This window comes from Neofelis nebulosa, chromosome 10 (assembly GCF_028018385.1).
Source record: "Neofelis nebulosa isolate mNeoNeb1 chromosome 10, mNeoNeb1.pri, whole genome shotgun sequence".
NCBI lineage: Eukaryota > Metazoa > Chordata > Mammalia > Carnivora > Felidae > Neofelis > Neofelis nebulosa.
Window position 1 is genome coordinate 90,215,667 of NC_080791.1, and position 18,300 is coordinate 90,233,966.

Below are 18,300 nucleotides of genomic sequence, written 5' to 3' on the forward strand. Positions count from 1 at the left end.
AAAATATTAAAGATTCTTAGTATGGAACAAAGTTCATAACAATTGATTATTGAGGCTGTTTTCCTTATCACTACTCTTTAGAGTGTCTGCCTGTTTGCTTATCTTTCAGAAATGTTCCATGTTGGTGCTTAGACTCTTTTTCTTTCCCTCTTTCACCTACTGTGAATTATTCGAGTTTCTTATTTTTTAATTACTTGAGAGTTAGGTGCAGACATTGTTTTCTGTTATCCCTAAACACTTAAGTATACTAAGAACAAGGACAGTTGTATAGTTTCCTGTATAACCACAATACTATTTTCACACTAAAAAATTTACTGTATACAATAAATATTATCCAATACACATCTATATTTAACTTTCAGTTGTGCACCAAATAATCCTTTAGAGCTGTTTCTTCCATTTAATTTTCCATTCAATCCAATCCAAGTTTGCAATTGCATTTGCTTATCATTATATAATCTTTTTTAATTTTATTTTTTAATTTGTATTTTTTTGTTTATTTTATTTTGAGAGAGAGAAAGAGAGAGAGAACAGGCACAAGTTGGGGAGGGGCAGAGAGAGAGAGGGAGAGAGAGAATCCCAAGCAGGCTCCTTGCTGTCAGCACAGAGCCCAATGTGGGGCTCAAACCCACCAACTGTGAGATCACGACTTAAGCTGAAATCAGGAATCAGGTGTTTAACCAACTGAGCCACCCAGGCACCCCTATATAATCTTTTTTAAAATTAAACTTCAATTTTGAGATAATTGTAGATCCACGTGTAATTGTAAGATATAATAGAGAGAAATCCTGTTTATGCTTTACCCAGTTTCCACAAGTGCTAATGTCTTGCAAAATTATAGCGTGGTATCTCAATAGCTTTCCATGGATACCTGATACCATCAAATACCAAATATTTCCATCACTGCAAGGTTCTGTCATCTCGCCTTTTTTAGCCACCTCTCCTTCCCTCCTGCCTCTACACCCCCTAACCTGGAAACCACTAATCTCTTTGCCAGTTCTATAATATTATCATTTCAGGAATGTTACATGAATGGAATCATATAGCATAGCAACTTTTGGATTGGAATTGGCTGTAAACTCTCCTGTGCTGGTTTTTGTGTGAATACAAATTTTTATTTCTCTGGGTCAGATATTCAGGAGTATAATCATTAACTCGTATGGTATGTACATTTTAGCTTTTTAAGAAACTGCCAAATGTTCTTCCAGGGCAGCTGTGCTATTGTATATTCACATTAGCAATGTAGGTGTGATTCAGGTTTGGAGAAGTTATACACATCTCTTACTAAAATTATTTTTAGATGTTTCACATCTTCTTTTGCATTTTTTAATGAGATATTCTCCTCAAATATATCGGCTTTGAATTTTCTTTAAATATTGTATTGTTAAAAAAGCCGCAGAAATAGCAGAACATGCTAGGAAGTGCAAAGAAAACCCTAAAAGTTATTTTTAATTCTCTGGCAGAGAGATCCTATATATTCATATTTTTATGTCTATCCTTCTAGTCCATCTGGAATATTTTCACATGTCTTGTGCAGAATACTGTGTGTTAGTATTTTTATGTGTATCCTTTATTTTTTTTTTATTTTTATTTTTTAACGTTTATTTATTTTTGAGACAGAGAGAGACAGAGCGTGAACAGGGGAGGGGCAGAGAGAGAGGGAGACACAGAATCTGCAACAGGCTCCAGGCTCTGAGCTGTCAGCACAGAGCCTGATGCGGGGCTCAAACTCACAGATCGTGAGATCATGACCTGAGCCGAAGTCGGCCGCTTAACCGACTGAGCCACCCAGGCGCCCCTATGTGTATCCTTTAAAAATACAGGTATTTGTATGCATATTTTACAAAAAATGGTATCATGTTGTTGTTACATAACCTACTCTCTTCACATAGCAATAATTCTAAGCATTTATCTGCTTCATTCAACAGCATGATTTTAATAGTTTCATCTGAGAAATGCTCCCCAGAAATTTATTTCTAGTGTCTCTTTTGTTGTGAATATAGGAAAGCTTTCACACTCAGGGGCACTGATTTTATATGTAGTCACTTTACTAAACTTTCAATGATTCTTATACTTTTTCCATTTAGTCACTGAGTTTTCTAAAGAGGCAACCCTAGTGAAGAGAAATTATGGTAATTTTGTCTTTTCAATTTCTTAGTTCTATTTCATGTTGGATTATCTCACTTAAAACCTTCTGAAAATGCTAAATAATGGTGAATGTGTTTTGTATTTTGTTGCTCTCTCCCTCCTCTGGTATTTATGTATCTATGTAAGTGTGTATTTAGAGCATGACAAGGGAGGGGCAGAGAGAGAGAATCCCAAGCAGGCTCTGTGCTCCGTGCTGAGCCCAAAGCGGGGTTGGATCTCATGACTATGAGATCATGACCATGAGATCAAGACCTAAGCCAAAATCAACAGTCGAATGCTTAACTGACCCCTCCTTCCTCTGGTTTTTAAATGGGGATGTTTCTACCCTTTCATTGTTGAATAGTATGTTGGCTAATGGTTTGATTTGGGATAAGAATATTTATGATTGATATTGAGATAAACATTGCTTTTGATTGAGGTGACCACATGTATGATACAAAATATGTTTAATTACTAATAGATGTCCTAATATCCAACCATCCAGCAAAAAATTCCACTTAAACAGGTGCAGTAATTCTAGTAATGCCATGCTGAATTTGATTGGCTCCCAATTTAAAAAAAAAATTTTTTTTAATGTTTTTATTTATTTTTGAGACAGAGAGAGACAGAGCATGAGCAGAGAAGGGGCAGAGAGAAAGGGAGACACAGAATCTGAAGCAGGCTCCAGGCTCTGAGCCATCAGCCCAGAGCGTGACGCGGGGCTCGAACTCACGAACCGCGAGATCATGACCCGAGCTGAAGTCGGACGCTCAACTGACTGCGCCACCCAGGCGCCTCTGATTGGCTCCAATTTTATTTATTTGCTCACGTTACTTTTTGTCAGGTTGTGCTAAATGGCTTATGCGTGATTCACAAATGTATTTCTAGCTTTTTAAATAATCTGAATCAAATGTATGTAGCATTATAATTAACTCTGTTAGAATTTTGAAAGAATTCATTAGTTAAAAATTCACTGCTTCCTGAAGATTTTTTTGGAGGTAATTTTTAAATATTTATACTTGCATAATTGCTCTCTTCAGATATTCTACTTCTTAAGCTTAATTTATGGTTCAAATTATATTCTCCAAAAACTTTCCACATTAGTAAGATTTTCTAATTCATTATCAAATAATCTTATATGATATGATAATTTATTTTTTAAAAACCTCCCTTGAGGCAAGGAACGTTCTAAGAGCTAGGGATACAGCAGGAACAAACAGACAAGAACCTGGCCTTCCCGGAACTAATGCTCTGGTGGAGGGAGTAAGAAAATATTTAACAAACAAACAAATAAAATGATTTCAAGTCACAGTGAACCTTATGTTTGATTTGCTCACTAAAAATTTCTAGTTTTCCTTCTGACCACATGGTTGAACTGTATGGCTCTGCCCCTTTGAGTTAGATATGGCCACGTGATTGTTTTCCCATTGAAATGTGGACAGAAGTCCTGTGTCACTTCAGGGTGTATCATTTGCCATACCTACTCTTTCCCTCGGCCACAGCAACCCTCATTTCTGCTGCAATTTATTAGCCACAGGAAAGTCACAAGGCCAAGCTGGTATCAGGGTTTGGAGGAATTGTTGAGAGGAGTTGCAAAGTCATATTGCAAAAGGTGTAGATTCAGGGAAGGGTGACTAATTGTAACTATTTTGCAGTCAATAGACCACAATTATTTTCTGTTTGGATTTTTAAGATTTCCTTTTTTAAATCTCTCTTCAGTGTTTTATTTAGAGAAAGAGAGAGAGAGAGAAGAAGAAGAACAGGGGAAAGGCAGAGAGAGAGGGAGAGGGAGAGGGAGAGGGAGAGGGAGAGGGAGAGGGAGAGGGAGAGGGAGAGAGAGAATCCCAAGCAGGCTCCATGCTATCAGCACAGAACCTGATGCAGGGCTTGATCACATGAACCTTGAGATCATGACCTGACCTGAAATCAAGAGTCAGATGTTTAACGACTGAGCCACCCAGGCACCCCTAATCTGTTTTTTTTTAACATTTAAAAATTTTCACTTGAGTAGCTATTTCATGTGTATTTAAAACAAAAACAAAAACTTTAAGGACTACTATTTTGATCCGTTTCTGCCCGCAGAACACTCCTGACACCCAATGTGTGGAGTTTTTTTCTCACACCAACCAATTCTGCAGCTTTCTGGGCACCCACTGGGTGTACCACAATTTAATTCAATTCTGACTCTAACTACTCAGAATTAGCACAGACCCCACAGTACTACAAGATGGCTTCCACTTCAGATGTCAGTGCCAAGTCTGGGCAACATATACATCTGGCTTACCAGCTATGAAGTTGAGGGGTTCCCACGAGGTCTGATAATTTGCTAAAATGGCTCATAGAACCCCGAGGATCACTTCACTTACTATTACTGGTTTATTATAAAGGATATAACTCAGGAACAGCCAGATGGAAGGAAGAGATGCATTAGGCAGGGTATGTGGGAAGGGGCAAGAAGCTTCTATGCCTTCTCTAGGCAAGCCACCTTCCCAGAACCTCCATGTGTTCACCAGCTCAGAAGCTCTTCAGACCCTATTGGGGGTGGGGCTGAAAGGTTCAACCTTCTACTCACTGAGATGGTCCCTCTGGCAACTGGCCCCTATCCTGAAGCCAAACCCAAACTCAGGTATGCTTGAAACGGGCTTATAATGAATAATAAAAAATGCTCCTCTTAACCCCATCACTCAGGAAATTCCAAGTGTTGTAGGAGCTCTCATGAACCAGGGACAAAGATCAGATGTATTTGTCTTATTATATCATCATATCACAAATCCATTTAGACCTGCAAATTTCCATTTGAGTATCTTACCAATTACTACATGTTAATATGTGGTGGTCTTGTTTTTTTATTATTCTGTAAATAGTCTAAAATTGTAGTTTTATTTCATTGTACTCTCTTTTTTGATCTAATAGCCCATAAGGTTATGTTTTAAAATATTCAAATCATCAGGATTTTCTCTTTATCTTTGTTATTAGTGACTGCATTATGTTACATTTTGGTTGGAGGATATGTTTCATGTAATTTTGTTACAGTGAGGTCCGTTATATGAGCAATCTTTGAAAATGTTTCATGGATGCCAGAAAAAAAGGCATGGGTATTTTTAAATTGTACAAGAAGTTTGAGATAGAGCTGTATGTAAGATCAAACACATTAATTAGAATATATGAAATCTTGAAGTACACACATCCACATAATTTATCATAGAGAGTGGCTTCTTAAAGATTCTATGAAAAACAAGTTTCTGTCCATTTATCCTCTTTTTTTGTTTTAAACATTTCAGTGCTTTGTCATTAATATATGAAAGATAATTATTGTTAGTTCATTTTAGATTATGTATAGTTTAATTTCTGGTCTTTATCAGGCATTCATTTTGTTCAGATCTGCTCAACTAAGGTGCATACCTATCAAGTTCCCTTATTCTGTGTCAGGGAGCAAGAATTCTTGTCCCCTTAAAGGTCCTTCTAGCAGGAATAAGAATCAAATTGACATGAGACAGATTGACAGGGGAAAATAAAATTTATTAGCATTTGTATGGGGAATCCATGTGGATAAGGAAATTCCAAATACAGGCAAAGTGAGGTATATGTCATTATGAATTAAGGAGAAGGGGGTAGGGGCCTGGGACTTCTTTTTTTTTTTTTTAAGTTTATTTATTTTTGAGAGAGAGAGAAAGAGGAAGAGGAAGAGAAAGAGAAAGAGAAAGAGAAAGAGAGAGAGTGAGAGAGAATGAGGCGGAGAGAGGAAATCCCAAGCAGGCCCCCTGTTGAACTCAAGAGTAAGATCATGACCTGAGCCCAAACCAAGAGTCTTTGGATGCTTAACCAACTAAGCCACCCTTGCGCCCCAGGGGCCTGGGACTTCAAAGGGAAGGAATGCAATTTATAGGAAGAGGGAAAAGAGTAAATGTTTGGTAAACAAGTGTTTGCTGGGCCACTTGGAAACAATGGTTCATAGAGGACTTTGATCAAACAGGTCTGGCTAGTTTCCTCCCTAGTATACCTAGTTCGTATCATAATGTAGTTATCTATGGTGATAGCTCCCTTCCTGGAGTAGGTCCTCTATCTAAATTCTTTTTAGGGGTGCCTGGCTGGCTCAGTTGATGGAGGACGCAACTCTTGATCTGTGGGTCGTGAATTCAGGCTTGCATTGAGTGTATACCTACTTAAGAAAAAAAAAATCTTGTTAGGCAGTTGTGAAGGGAGGTAAAGAGTTATTCCTGAATTTGCTGAGTTTTAATTACTTTTTAACTCGCAGTAATCTGCATGCCAAAGTAGCCCAGCTTGGGACGGCCTGCCCTTGGCCCCTACATCTGATACAGAGTTAATGGTTAGCTTGTCTTTCACATCTTGGGGAAACTAAGATAACAGAAAGTAGGAACAAGTGTATTGTTTGTCACAATCAATATGGATGGATGAAACTCACCTATTAAAAGGGAAGGATTGGATTAAAATACTAAATCCAATTAGATACTACTTATAAAAATCCCAGTTTAAATGAAATAACTACTATTAGTCAAAACAAGAAACAACTCAAGTGGCCAAGAGTAAATGCTTAAGGAAATTGTGGTGTATAGAATACTTTATAGCAATGAAATTAAAGCAGAGCCGGCCACAGCAAATGCAGTGAATCTTCAAACATCAAGATGAATAAAAAATGTCAGGCAGGAAAAGAAAATTATTACTATTTTATCTATACAAATTTCAAAAACTTGCACTTAGGGATGTATTCCCAGATAGTAAAAGCATAAAGCAAAACGAGAGAGTGTTTGCTTTAAGGTGTGAATAAGAAAGGACACACAAAGACATTTAAGGTTGGCAATATACTATTTCTTAATTTGAGTCGTAGCTCCGTGTAAGCATTCATCAGACTGCACATAAGTTTTTTGAAACACACGAATAGAGAGTTTTATTAGTTTCCTATGGTGCTTCATAAATTATCACATATTTTGCAGCTGAAAACAGCATCCCTTTATTATGTCACTGTTTCTTTTTAAAATTATTTTATTCTTAATTTTTCCCCAGCTTTCTTGAGATATAATTGACATGGACTGTGTATGTTTAAGGTGTACAATGTGTTGATGTGATATATTGTGTATATTGCAAAATGATTACTGAGAGACTAAGAGAAAAATTACCAGGTGTACTCACAACTGCAAAGAAAAGACCTCCCCCCACCCCCCCCACCCACCGTTCCCGGTTGTGGTCTGACCTAAAGGCGGGAACCAATCAAGTTCTGCTGAGTGGTTTGAAAAAAAAGGCGGGAACCAATCAAGTTCTGCTGAGTGTTCAAATTTAAATGTCAACCAATAACAGCTCTGTAACCACAAAAAAAATCCCTAACTTGTTTGTGCCTGTCTATAAAAGAAGCTGTAGGATCCTCGCTCGGGGCCTCTTAGCGTCACCGTCACCGGCAACGAGTGCGCGGAGGACCGGGTTCGAACCTGCAATAAACGACCCTTGCCGCTTGGCTTTGACTCTGGACTCTGGTGGTTTGTTTTCGGGGGGTCTCTCGAATTGGGGCATATCAATTACCACTATAGCATTAGCTAACCCTTCTATTCCAGTATGTGATTTTTTAACATAAAATTTACCCTATTAACCATTTTTAAGTGTACAGTTCAGTGGTATTAAGTACATTCCCATCGTTGTGCAACCATCACCACCATCCGTCCCTGGAATGTTTTCATCTTCCCAAACTGAAACTCTGTCCCCATTAAACAACTTCCAGTTTTTGCCATCCCTCCAGCCCTTGGCAGCCACCAATATACTTTCTGTCTCTACGAATTTAACTCTTCTAAGTACCTCGTGTAAGTGGAGTCCTACAGTATTTGTCTCTGTCTTCTTGTAGGCTGTTAGCCAGTGGCCTGCTCTCAGTTACGAGAGGCTGCCAGCCTTTCCCTGCCAGATGATGAAATCTGTGGGCCCTCTCACCGTATGGAAGGGAGGAAAGTCTCTCTCTTCTGGCTGCTTAGATAGGGTCTTGTGACATAGTGTAGTCAAAAAGCCTGATTATCATCTTGACCATAATCCCTTGCTGAGAGCAAGTCACAGGTTCTATTTGAATTCAAGAGGAAGAGATTGACACATAAACGTTTCTATGCACTCTTTGTATGAGTAATATATTTATAGTACATTAAAATGATTACATTAAAAGGATAAAATAGCATGGATGGCAAAAAGATGAAGATTATCTATTAACTATTGTGAATTAAGAACAAAAACAAACAAACAAACAAACAAACAAAAACCAAACCGACGCAGGGCAGCAATGGTTATCCTAACCATAGTAGAACTCAAAGAAAAAGCATCAAATACAATAACGAAGGTTATTTAAAAAAATTTTTTTATGTTTATTTATTTTTGAGACAGAAACAGAGCATGAGTAGGGGAGGGGCAGAGAGAGAGGGAAACAGAATCTGATGCAGGATCCAGGCTCTGAGCTGTCACCACAGAGCCCAACGTGGGGCTCCAACTCACGAACTGTGAGAGATCATGACCTGAGCCAAAGTCTGCCACTTAACCAACTGAGGCACCTAGGTGCCCCTAATGAAGGTCATTTTATATTGACATTACTTCATAATTTTTGTTTTTCAAAGGTAATTTTTTTCCGAGAATGAATATTTTCAAGACCCTTTATTATTCTTTAAACTTTAAAATTTTAATAGTCTGTGTCTTCGAAGAGATCTCTCTATTTATTATCTTTATCAAAATAGAGCTCTTCTAAAGCTAAAGCTTTGTTTCGTGCTTGGAAATTGACTTCATTTATAGCTGGAGTAATGCTTTCATTCCATTTGGTTTGACTGGATTCAATTAACTTTGGGGGGAACACCTACCATTCTGTGGATTTCACGTCACCGTTTCATTTAACCTAGAGTATCTATTGCTATCTTTTTTCTGTTGTCATTTTCGTCTCTTTATTCATTTCCTGTGTGATCAGAGAGTGTTTCTCCAGTTGGACTTCTGTATCACCAGGTTGCAAACTTGTCTTTTCTAGCACCCAATGTATTTATTTTATGTCTTCTCCCTGGGCGTTAGTTTCATTGCCCTTCCTTCTGATCTCAGCTTCTCTCCTCATCAAGGCCTCATTCTCGTTCAATAGAGACAATTCCCTATAGGAACAAAAGTAAATAAATATTTTCCCATTTTTCTTCTGGTTCGGAAAAAAGATTTGAAAGATCTGGTTATTTTCCACTGAAAGATTTGGTCATTAGAAAGGTTTTACTTTGTGCTGTAGAATTTCTTCATAGATCTCATATTGATTTTGTTCTATTATTCATGCTAGAAAGAGGAGAATTCTATGTAGAGACAATGTTCAAGAATACTTATGTCAACGTCAGTCAGAACCCTCAGACCTTTCCTTCCAGGGGCTACCTGCAGTTTCAGCTTGAGTTTAAGCCTGGACCTACCTCCATAGGAAAAAACAATGCTGGCTTTGTTTCCAAATGTAAGACTCTTCAATGACAATGCAAAGAGACTCATACTGAAATAGTTCTTACTTGATTCAATTTCAATGGGTTCTTTTTTTTGAAAGAGAGAGAGAAAACAATCAGGGGAGAGGCAGAGAGAAAGAGAGAGAGAGCACGGACAGGGGAGGGGCAGAAAGAGAGGGAGACACAGAATCCAAAGCAGGCTCCAAGCTTCCAAGCTGTCAGTACAGAGCCCAAAGCTGGGCTCGAACTCATGGACCACGAGATCATGACTTGAGCTGCAGTGGGATGCTTAACCAACTGAGCCTCCCAGGCGCCCCAATGGGTTCTTATTTGACAGAATAAGAAGGCAAATATGGATAGGCACCTAGCTTATTGTATATTTGCAGACCCCTTTTACTGTCATTGCCTTTTTTTTTCATATGGTAAAACAAATACATAATCATTGAACTCAGCATAAATTTTTTTTTTTTTTTTGAACTCAGAATAAATTTTACGTGCATCTAAACCTGTAGTTGAAAGAGGCAGGCAGGATTATAGGAGAGCTTTCTGAGGGGCTCTTTAACCTTTCCCCTAGGCCTGTTTTTCTGGTTAATGCAGTGCTGCTTGCTGGAACGGATTTTTATCTTTGCCTTCGGAGTCAGCCTCCCGGATACTTATAACCACAGCATATCTGAGGCAAATTCTCTCTTCTGCCTTATGCTCCAAGGACTTTCTACTTTGAGCAACCCTGCTCATTAGGGCAGTCTCCCTTCCCTTTGTCAAGTTGGGAGGTGTCCCTGGGGCCATCACAAAAGGGGCCTCAATTCAATCATCAATGGGCTTTCTCTTTTCTCCTGATCCTTCCCTTCCTTTCCCTCTACCTCCTTTCCTTTTATTTCCTGTTTTCCTTCCAGACAATTTTCTCTGCAAAAATTAAGGAGTGGCTTGGGACCCTGTCTGGGTCTCAGTTGTGCCCCTCAAAATTCTTATGTTGAATCCCTAACACTCGATGTGACTTTATTTGGAGACAGGACTTTTCAAGGGGTAATTAAGGTTAAATGATGTCATTTTAAGGTTAAATGGATGATGAGTGGTTTATCACCCAATAGGATTGGTGTCCTGACGTGGGGAAGAACAGGCAGCAGGCACACGAGAGCACAAAGGAAAGACGCTGTAGGGAGAACGCCCACAAGAAGGCGGCCATCTGCAAGCCAAGGAGAGAGGCTCCGGGAGAAACCAGCCCTGCTGATGCTTTGGTCTTAGACCTCCAGAACTGTCAGAAATAGACTTGTGTTGAAGCCATCCAGTCTGTGGTATTTGTTATGAGAGCCCTAGGAGATGAATACACACCCCATCTACCCATCGTGCTGCTAATCCGTGGAGACTCCTTCTGGGGATCTTGGTGTCTAATTTTTATCCCTAATATCTGATATTGCTGAAATTTTCTGGCATTTTAGATGTTTTATAGGCATTTTATTTTTTATTTATTTACTTTTCAGAGAGAGAGAGAGGGAGGGAGAAAGAGCCTGAGTGGGGAGGGGCACAGAGAGAGAGGGAGACACAAAATCCAAAGCAGGCTCCGGGCTCTGAGCTGTCAGCACAGAGCCCGATGCTGGGCTCGAACCCACGAACCGTAAGATCATGACCTGAGCCAAAGTCAGACACTTAACTGACTGAGCCACCCAGGTGCCCTATGGGCATTTTAATGAGCCCTGGGAAAGAAGGTTCTGCTTGGCTTTCCCTTAATCCCCTCTGAAACTTCACATTGCTTAAGGTCTCTAGCATGTCATTTAGCAGCTATGCCCTATCCTGTTTTGCTCATTTATAGCAGCAGCTTTAACATCATCTGCCCAATTCACCTATAGCGTGCAAGCTGCAGGCTATCGTGTTCTGTAATTCCTGTCTAATGCCATGCTATGCTTAAAAATGCTGGAGCGTTGGTTGATTGACTTAAAACCTCGAATTGGATCCAGGGCACAGAGATCTTGATCCTTTCTGTTTGGTAGGTTCAGATTTCTGTTTGGTGAATTCAGATTCCGGGAGGAGCGAAGGCAGGGGGGCTGGGCCTTCTCCCAACAGATGGGAACATTTTGAAGCCCGCAGTTCTGGTTTCCACATGAAGTGATGAGCTGGTCTGTTGTCTTCCCTGGGGACCCAGAGGCAGCCGCAGACAAACAGCAGGTGAGGAGGAAGAGGCTGGAGCAGGCTGAAGCTGTAAACAACTGGGAGCTATATTAAGAAAAGTCTTGCATGGGCAGTCCTGGTCTCAATGCTGCCACCCACTGGGCATTTCCTGAACTGACTTTCCCCAGTCAGCGGCTCAGGGACAGGTGGTTGAATGATTTGTAACATAAAAGAGTCTTTAAGTTGGGAGGACTATTACCCATCATAAGCTTTGGTGTTTTACAAGGTCCAGTTGTGGCAGATGAAATGATTTTAGGTAGAGACATAGTCACGTTGGGTGTGCATTAACACTGGATTGCTTTTCCAATTTTCTTTTAATCCTTTTGGTATTGAAAAGGAGAAACCATCTGGTGCTGGCAAACCTTTGCACCCAATAACCTTCCTAACAGAGAAAGCATTCTCCCTCCTACATTGTGTTTCTGCTACGACCATTAGAAAGCATATGAAAGTCTTTCTTCATGTAAACAAGGTGACTTCCTTTAAAGGCAAATGTTAAGGGGCGCCTGGATGTTGGTTAAGTGTCTGACTTCGGCTCAGGTCATGATCTCATGGTTTGTGGGTTTGAGCCCCGCGTTGGGCTCTGTGCTGACAGCCCAGAGCCTGGAGCCTGCTTCGGATTCTGTGTCTCCTTCTCTCTCTGCCCCTCCCCCATTTGTGCTCTGTCTCTCAAAAATAAATAAATATTAAAAAAAAATTTTAAAAAATTTTAAGGCAAATGTTAATAGTGCGGGTGATATTTGATGTTCCTCCCAGGATCCAAGAGAAAAGAGAGGTTCTCTAGGAGTCAACCGAGCTTGGCCTCCGGATGGACCTTCACAATGGCAACGCCTGACACACAGACAAGGTCTCCGAGTGGCCACCCTCCTACTGGTCACCAGAAGAAAGAGAGAAGAACAGTGCTGGGGGAAAGAATATTAAAAGTTGGGAGTGTATTCCCTGTGGCTTTAAAAGGCATGAGAAACCAGGGACTTTAAGTCGTATCAAAGGGGCATATGAGCTGGCAATGCTGTGCAGAGGCAATACAGCTTGCTGCCACGAGTTGTGGATCCTGGGGCCTTAAACCATATTTTGGATTTTTCCTTTTAATCCGTCAATTTTTATTACATGTTATATACTTCCATGTAGAAAAGTAGGAGAAAATAGAAACTACATATAAAATCCATTGGCAGAGAAGTTACAAAATTCAACTGTGCAAGTCGCTGAGTTTATTTGCTTTCAGAAGCCAACGGACTGGCCATTAGGAACTCCCATTTAGTGGAAAGGCAGGCATGTAAACAGTGCCTCATTTTCCCAGTCATTTCACAGTCACTCCTGTATTTTCCCTCTTGTCCTCTGTCCTTCTTCTTTGGTGGCTCCTACATTTCTGACATTATGGCCTGGAGGTGGGGGATGGGGACCTGGCTGACACCTGCTCAGGGTTTTGGGGATGGACTTCATCACATCTCAGTATTTGCAGACAGAACTCTTTTTCAGCGCTGGTCATCTGACTTAGTTCAGCCTCTTCCTCCTTGCGACAGTGAGGTCCTCTTGCGACCTCTCTGTGTCCTTTCCAGAGTCTAGCATCAGAGAATCCATGGCTTGTCTCTGACCCCTGATCCCCTGCACCCCACACAGTGTTACCAACTCAGCTGCTGGGACTCATGCAGCCTTGCTAGAGTGCAGCTGGGAGATTTTGCCCATTTTTCCAGGCTCAACCCAGGAAGTCAGATACTCTGTGCTCTCAGATCCCCAAAAGTATTGGGACACGGTTCCATAGGCACCTCCCCTTCTGCCGATTTCGTTCAAGCTGGGCTGACACCCATGGTCCCTTCTTGGAGGCTTTCATCAACATCTCTCTCTTGCTGGGCCTGTCTCCTTCACCTCTCCTTCCAAACCCCGTCTGCTCACCAGGATATTGATCACATCTGGAAATGGGATGGCTTAGTGCTTGGTCCAAATCTGTTATTTATGAGATACACTAAATTCAAACGGCCCAAGCTAAGGCAAAACAAAATATTTTGTTTCTTTTGGACTTATTTTCTGAGTAATGAGTTTCAACAGGCTAATTGGAAGGTCATACATTAAGAATTATCTTTGTTCTTCCTCTCAAGGCAGTGGCAAGTGGCCTGAGTTCCTCTTGCTGGTAAGGGGAACACATTGGTTCATGATTCAAAATTTATCTAGCGCTGGCTAGCAGTTTATATTTTCTAAAGAAATATAAATAGCCTCTCAGAACTTTTTCCCATTCACTTTTGAACTTAAATAAAATTCTTTGCTTTGTTCCCTTCAGATTTAGAACTATTTCTTATTCAGTATCACTTAAAAAATAAATTTCTGGGATGCCTGGGTGGCTCAGTCAGTTAAGTGTCTGACTCTTGATATCAGCTCAGGTCATGAGCTCACAGTTCATGGGTTTGAGCCTTGTGTCAGGCTCTGTGCTGACAGTGCGGAGCCTGCTTGGGATTCTCTGTCTCCTTCTCTATCTCTGCCCTTCCCCCACTCCCTTCTCTCTCTCTCTCTCTCTCTCTCTCTCTCTCTCTGTGTGTGTGTGTGTGTGTGTGTCTCAAATAAATAAATAAGCACTAAAAAATTAAACTTATTTTGAAGCTACAGATTTACATGTAGTTATATGAAATAATAAAGATACGACATACCCTTAACTGTTTCCCTGAATGGCAACATCTTGCAAAAGTATGGTACAATATCACAACCAGCATACTGACCTTAACACAGTCAAGTACAGACTTTTCCAGTACTCCTAGAATCTCTTGCATTGCCCCCTGGTAGCCATACTCACTTCCTTCCCACCCCCACTCCTTAACCCTGGTCACCACTAACCTGTTCCCCATTTCTAGAAGTTTGTCATTTCAGGAATGTTATATAAATGGAATCATACAGGGACACCTGAGTGGCTCAGTCGGTTTAGTGTCTGACTACGGCTCAGGTCATGATCTCCTAGTTTGTGGGTTCAATCCCCACGTGGGACTCTGTGCTGACAGCTCAGAGCCTGGAGCCTGTTTCGGATTCTGTGTCTCCCTCTCTCTCTGCCCCTCCCCCACTCATGCTCGCTCTCTCTCTCTCTCTCTCAAAAAATAAATAAACATTAAACATTTTTTAAATGGAATCATACAGTATATAAACTTTTGGACTTAGCTTTTTTTCTTTTCCTTTTTTAAATTAGAGAGAAAATGTGTGAGTGGGGCAGGGGGAGAGAGAGAGAGAGAGAGAGAGAGAGAATCTCAAGCAGACTCCACACTCAGCATGGAGCCTGATGTGGGGCTTGATCTCACAATGCTGGGACCACGACCTGAGCCCAAATCAAGAGTGGAATGCCCAACCAACTGAACCACTCGGACACCCCAGGAATTAGCTTTTTCCACTCAGCATAATCTCTGGAGATTCATCCAAATGGTGTCTATCACTAATTTGTCCCTTTTCATTGCTGAGTACTATCCCAAAGTGTGCATGTACCACAATTTGTTGAGCTATTCACCAGTTAAAGGACATCTGGGTTATTTCTAGTGTTTGGCTATTACAAATGAAGCTGCTATGAGCACTCGTGTACAAGCTTTTGCATGAACACAGTCTTCATTTCTCTGCAATAAATACCCAGGAGTGCAATTCTTGGGTCATTAGGGCAGTTGCATGTTTAGTTTTTTTTAATGGACTTTTTCAGAACAGTTTCAGATTTACAGAAAAATTGAGATTATAAAAAAATGGCGAGCCGGCCTGCGGTTGCAGCATCAAGTCGGTGGCTGGAGGGTATTCGAAAATGGTATTACAATGCTGCAGGGTTCAATAAACTGGGACTAATGCGAGATGATACAATATATGAGAATGATGATGTGAAAGAGGCCATAAGAAGGCTTCCTGAGAACCTTTACAATGACAGGATGTTTCGCATTAAGAGAGCACTGGACCTGACCATGAGGCACCAGATCTTGCCTAAAGAGCAGTGGACAAAATATGAGGAGGATAAATTCTACCTTGAACCATATCTGAAAGAAGTTATTCGGGAAAGAAAAGAAAGAGAAGAATGGGCAAAGAAATAATCATGGAGTTGAAATCTGTGATTGCAGCTGCCCTCAGATATTTTTAAGAGATTGGGTAAACCCAAAATATACAATTTGGAACTATTTGAGCTGCAAATGTATTAACTTTAAATAAATGTCTATTGTAATTATAAAAAAAAAAAAAAAAAAAAAGAAAAGAAAAATTGAGATTATAGTAGAGACAACTCTCATATATCCCAAATTCATAGAAAAATTGAGATGATAGTGGAGAGAACTCTTGTATATCCCTCACCTAGTTTCCTCGATTACATGAAGATAATATATTTGCCACACTTAATGAACCAGTAAACTTCCTTCAGCCTTTCCTTCAGTAGACTGAATGATGGCCCCACAGTTTCCAGGTTCTAATCCTTGGAACCTGCAAATGTTATTTACATGGCAAGACTTTGCAGATGTGACTTAGTTAAGGATTTTGAGGTGGGGAGATTATCCTGGATTATCCAGATGGCCCCTCAGTGCAATCCTAGATGCTTTTCTTAGGCTCTGGAGAGGCTGAGAAATACTTAACACAGAATGAAGAGGAGAAAGCAATGTGACCACTGAGGCAGAGATTAGAATGTGGCCACTCTAAGAGGATGTAAGAAATGCTGCTCTAGGGACTGGAAGGAGCAAAAACCAATTCTTCAATTCTTTCCCAGAATCTTCCAAAATTCGTAACTTACTAGAAGAATCTAAAAGCTTCTCTTCAACACAGTTCCCCTTTCTGAAGGCAGCCAGTGTTCCTACATTCTTGCTCATTTTCCAGAGATATTTGATACATATACAAGCAGATTATATTTGTACATATTTCTCTCCTACTTTTAGCTGTATAGTACCATGTACATTGTTCTGTTCCTTGCTTCCCCCCCCCCACCCCGCCTCCAACAAGAACTGTTAAGGATTGTTCCATATAAACACACTGTTTCTTTTCCTTTTTATGTGCTCATTATATTCCATTGAGAAGATAGATCAGTATTCATTTAACCAGTGACAACATTAGTTGTTCTCAATGTTTCGTTATTGCGAACAGGTCTTAATGAATGTTGTACATATATCACTTTGTTTGCATTCAAGTATATTTGAATATCCCTAGGATAAGTTAGTAGATGTGAAATTTCTAGGTCAAAGTATTAGTGTATGTTATGGACTGGTCCCCAAATTCACCTTGAAGCTCTAATCCTCAGTGTGACTATGTTTGGGGATAATGCCTTTAAAGAGGTAATTGAAGATAAATGAGGTCATAAGGATGAGGCCCTAACCCAGTAGAACTGATGTCCTTATAAGAAGAGAAACACAGGTGTGCCTAGGTGGCTCAGCTGGCTAAGTGTCCGATTCTTGATTACAGCTCAGGTCATGATCTCACAGTTTGTGAACTCGAATTCCATGTTGGGCTCTGTGCTGACATCATGGAGCCTGCCTGGGATTCTTTCTCTCACTCTCTCTCTCTCTGTGCCCCTCCTCCACATAGGCTGTCTCTCTCTCTCTCTCTCTCTCTCTCTCTCTCAAAATAAATAAATAAAGTTAAAAAAAAAAAGAAAGAAGAGGAAGACACACCAGACTTCACACACAAAGAAACCATGTGAAGACACAGCAAGAGGGCAGCCATCTTCAAACCAAGGAGAAAGGTCTTACCAGAAATCAACCCTGCTACCACCCTTGATCTCAGACTTCCAGTCTTGAGAACCGTGAGAAAATAAAGTTCTGTTGTGCATGCCACCCAGTCTGTGGTATTTGTTATGGCAACGCACATAGACTACTACAGTGCATAAGTAATCTTGACAATTATTGCCAAATTGCTGTTCATGCACAATGTACTGATTTGTACTTCCTCCTGCCTCTGCTCTTCTGCTGATGGACATTTACATTACTTTAAATTGTTCGTAACAAACGGTACTGCAATGAACATCGTTTTAATTAGTTTTTTTAAAAGACTAATTTTATTTGGTTTTGCTGATTAATAATTGTACACCTGATCAAAAGACAGCCAGACACTTGCTTCAGTCAGAAACCCAAATTTGACCGAGCTAAACAAAAACAAAAACAAAAAAAAGGAACTATTGGCTCTTCTAACTCATGAAAGTTTGCAATTTTTTTGTGTCCCACCGGTATCAAGAGAGGCTCTAAAGTTTCAAACCTTCCACTCATTAAATTGAACTTTTACCTATGATGTTATCCCAAATTTCCAGGAAGCCATGGTTTCTTAGATTCACAATGGCAGAAGGAAAGACCTGTGCATATGTTAGTCAGGACTTATTATGGTTTTGTAGGACAGAAATCCAGATCAACCTAGCTTGAGCAGAAAATGGAATTTCTTCGCTTTGATAATGGAGAAGCCTATGAGTTTGAAGCTTATTTCAGGCACAGTTGGATCCAATAGTTTAAGTGATGTTATCAGTTCTTTCTTACTGCCTCTCTGATTCTCTTGCATGGATTTCTTCCTTGGATTTCATTCCCATATAGATTTTGTCATAGGTAACATGATGGCCTTGGCAGCTACAGACTTATGAAATCCTTTGGTTGCCCAACCTTGGGAGAAGAGAGCAGTCCTT

The 18,300-nt window shown here is 40.2% G+C and overlaps 1 protein-coding gene across 1 annotated transcript; it reads left to right on the top strand.

The window, feature by feature from the left end:
- The first annotated feature begins 15,409 nt into the window (after window positions 1-15,409).
- On the top strand, window positions 15,410-15,879 carry LOC131488749 (cytochrome b-c1 complex subunit 7). Its single transcript, XM_058690587.1, has one exon. The coding sequence runs from the start codon at window positions 15,416-15,418 to the stop codon at window positions 15,749-15,751; it is 336 nt and encodes a 111-aa protein (XP_058546570.1). The 5' UTR covers window positions 15,410-15,415; the 3' UTR covers window positions 15,752-15,879.
- The last annotated feature ends 2,421 nt before the right edge of the window (window positions 15,880-18,300 follow it).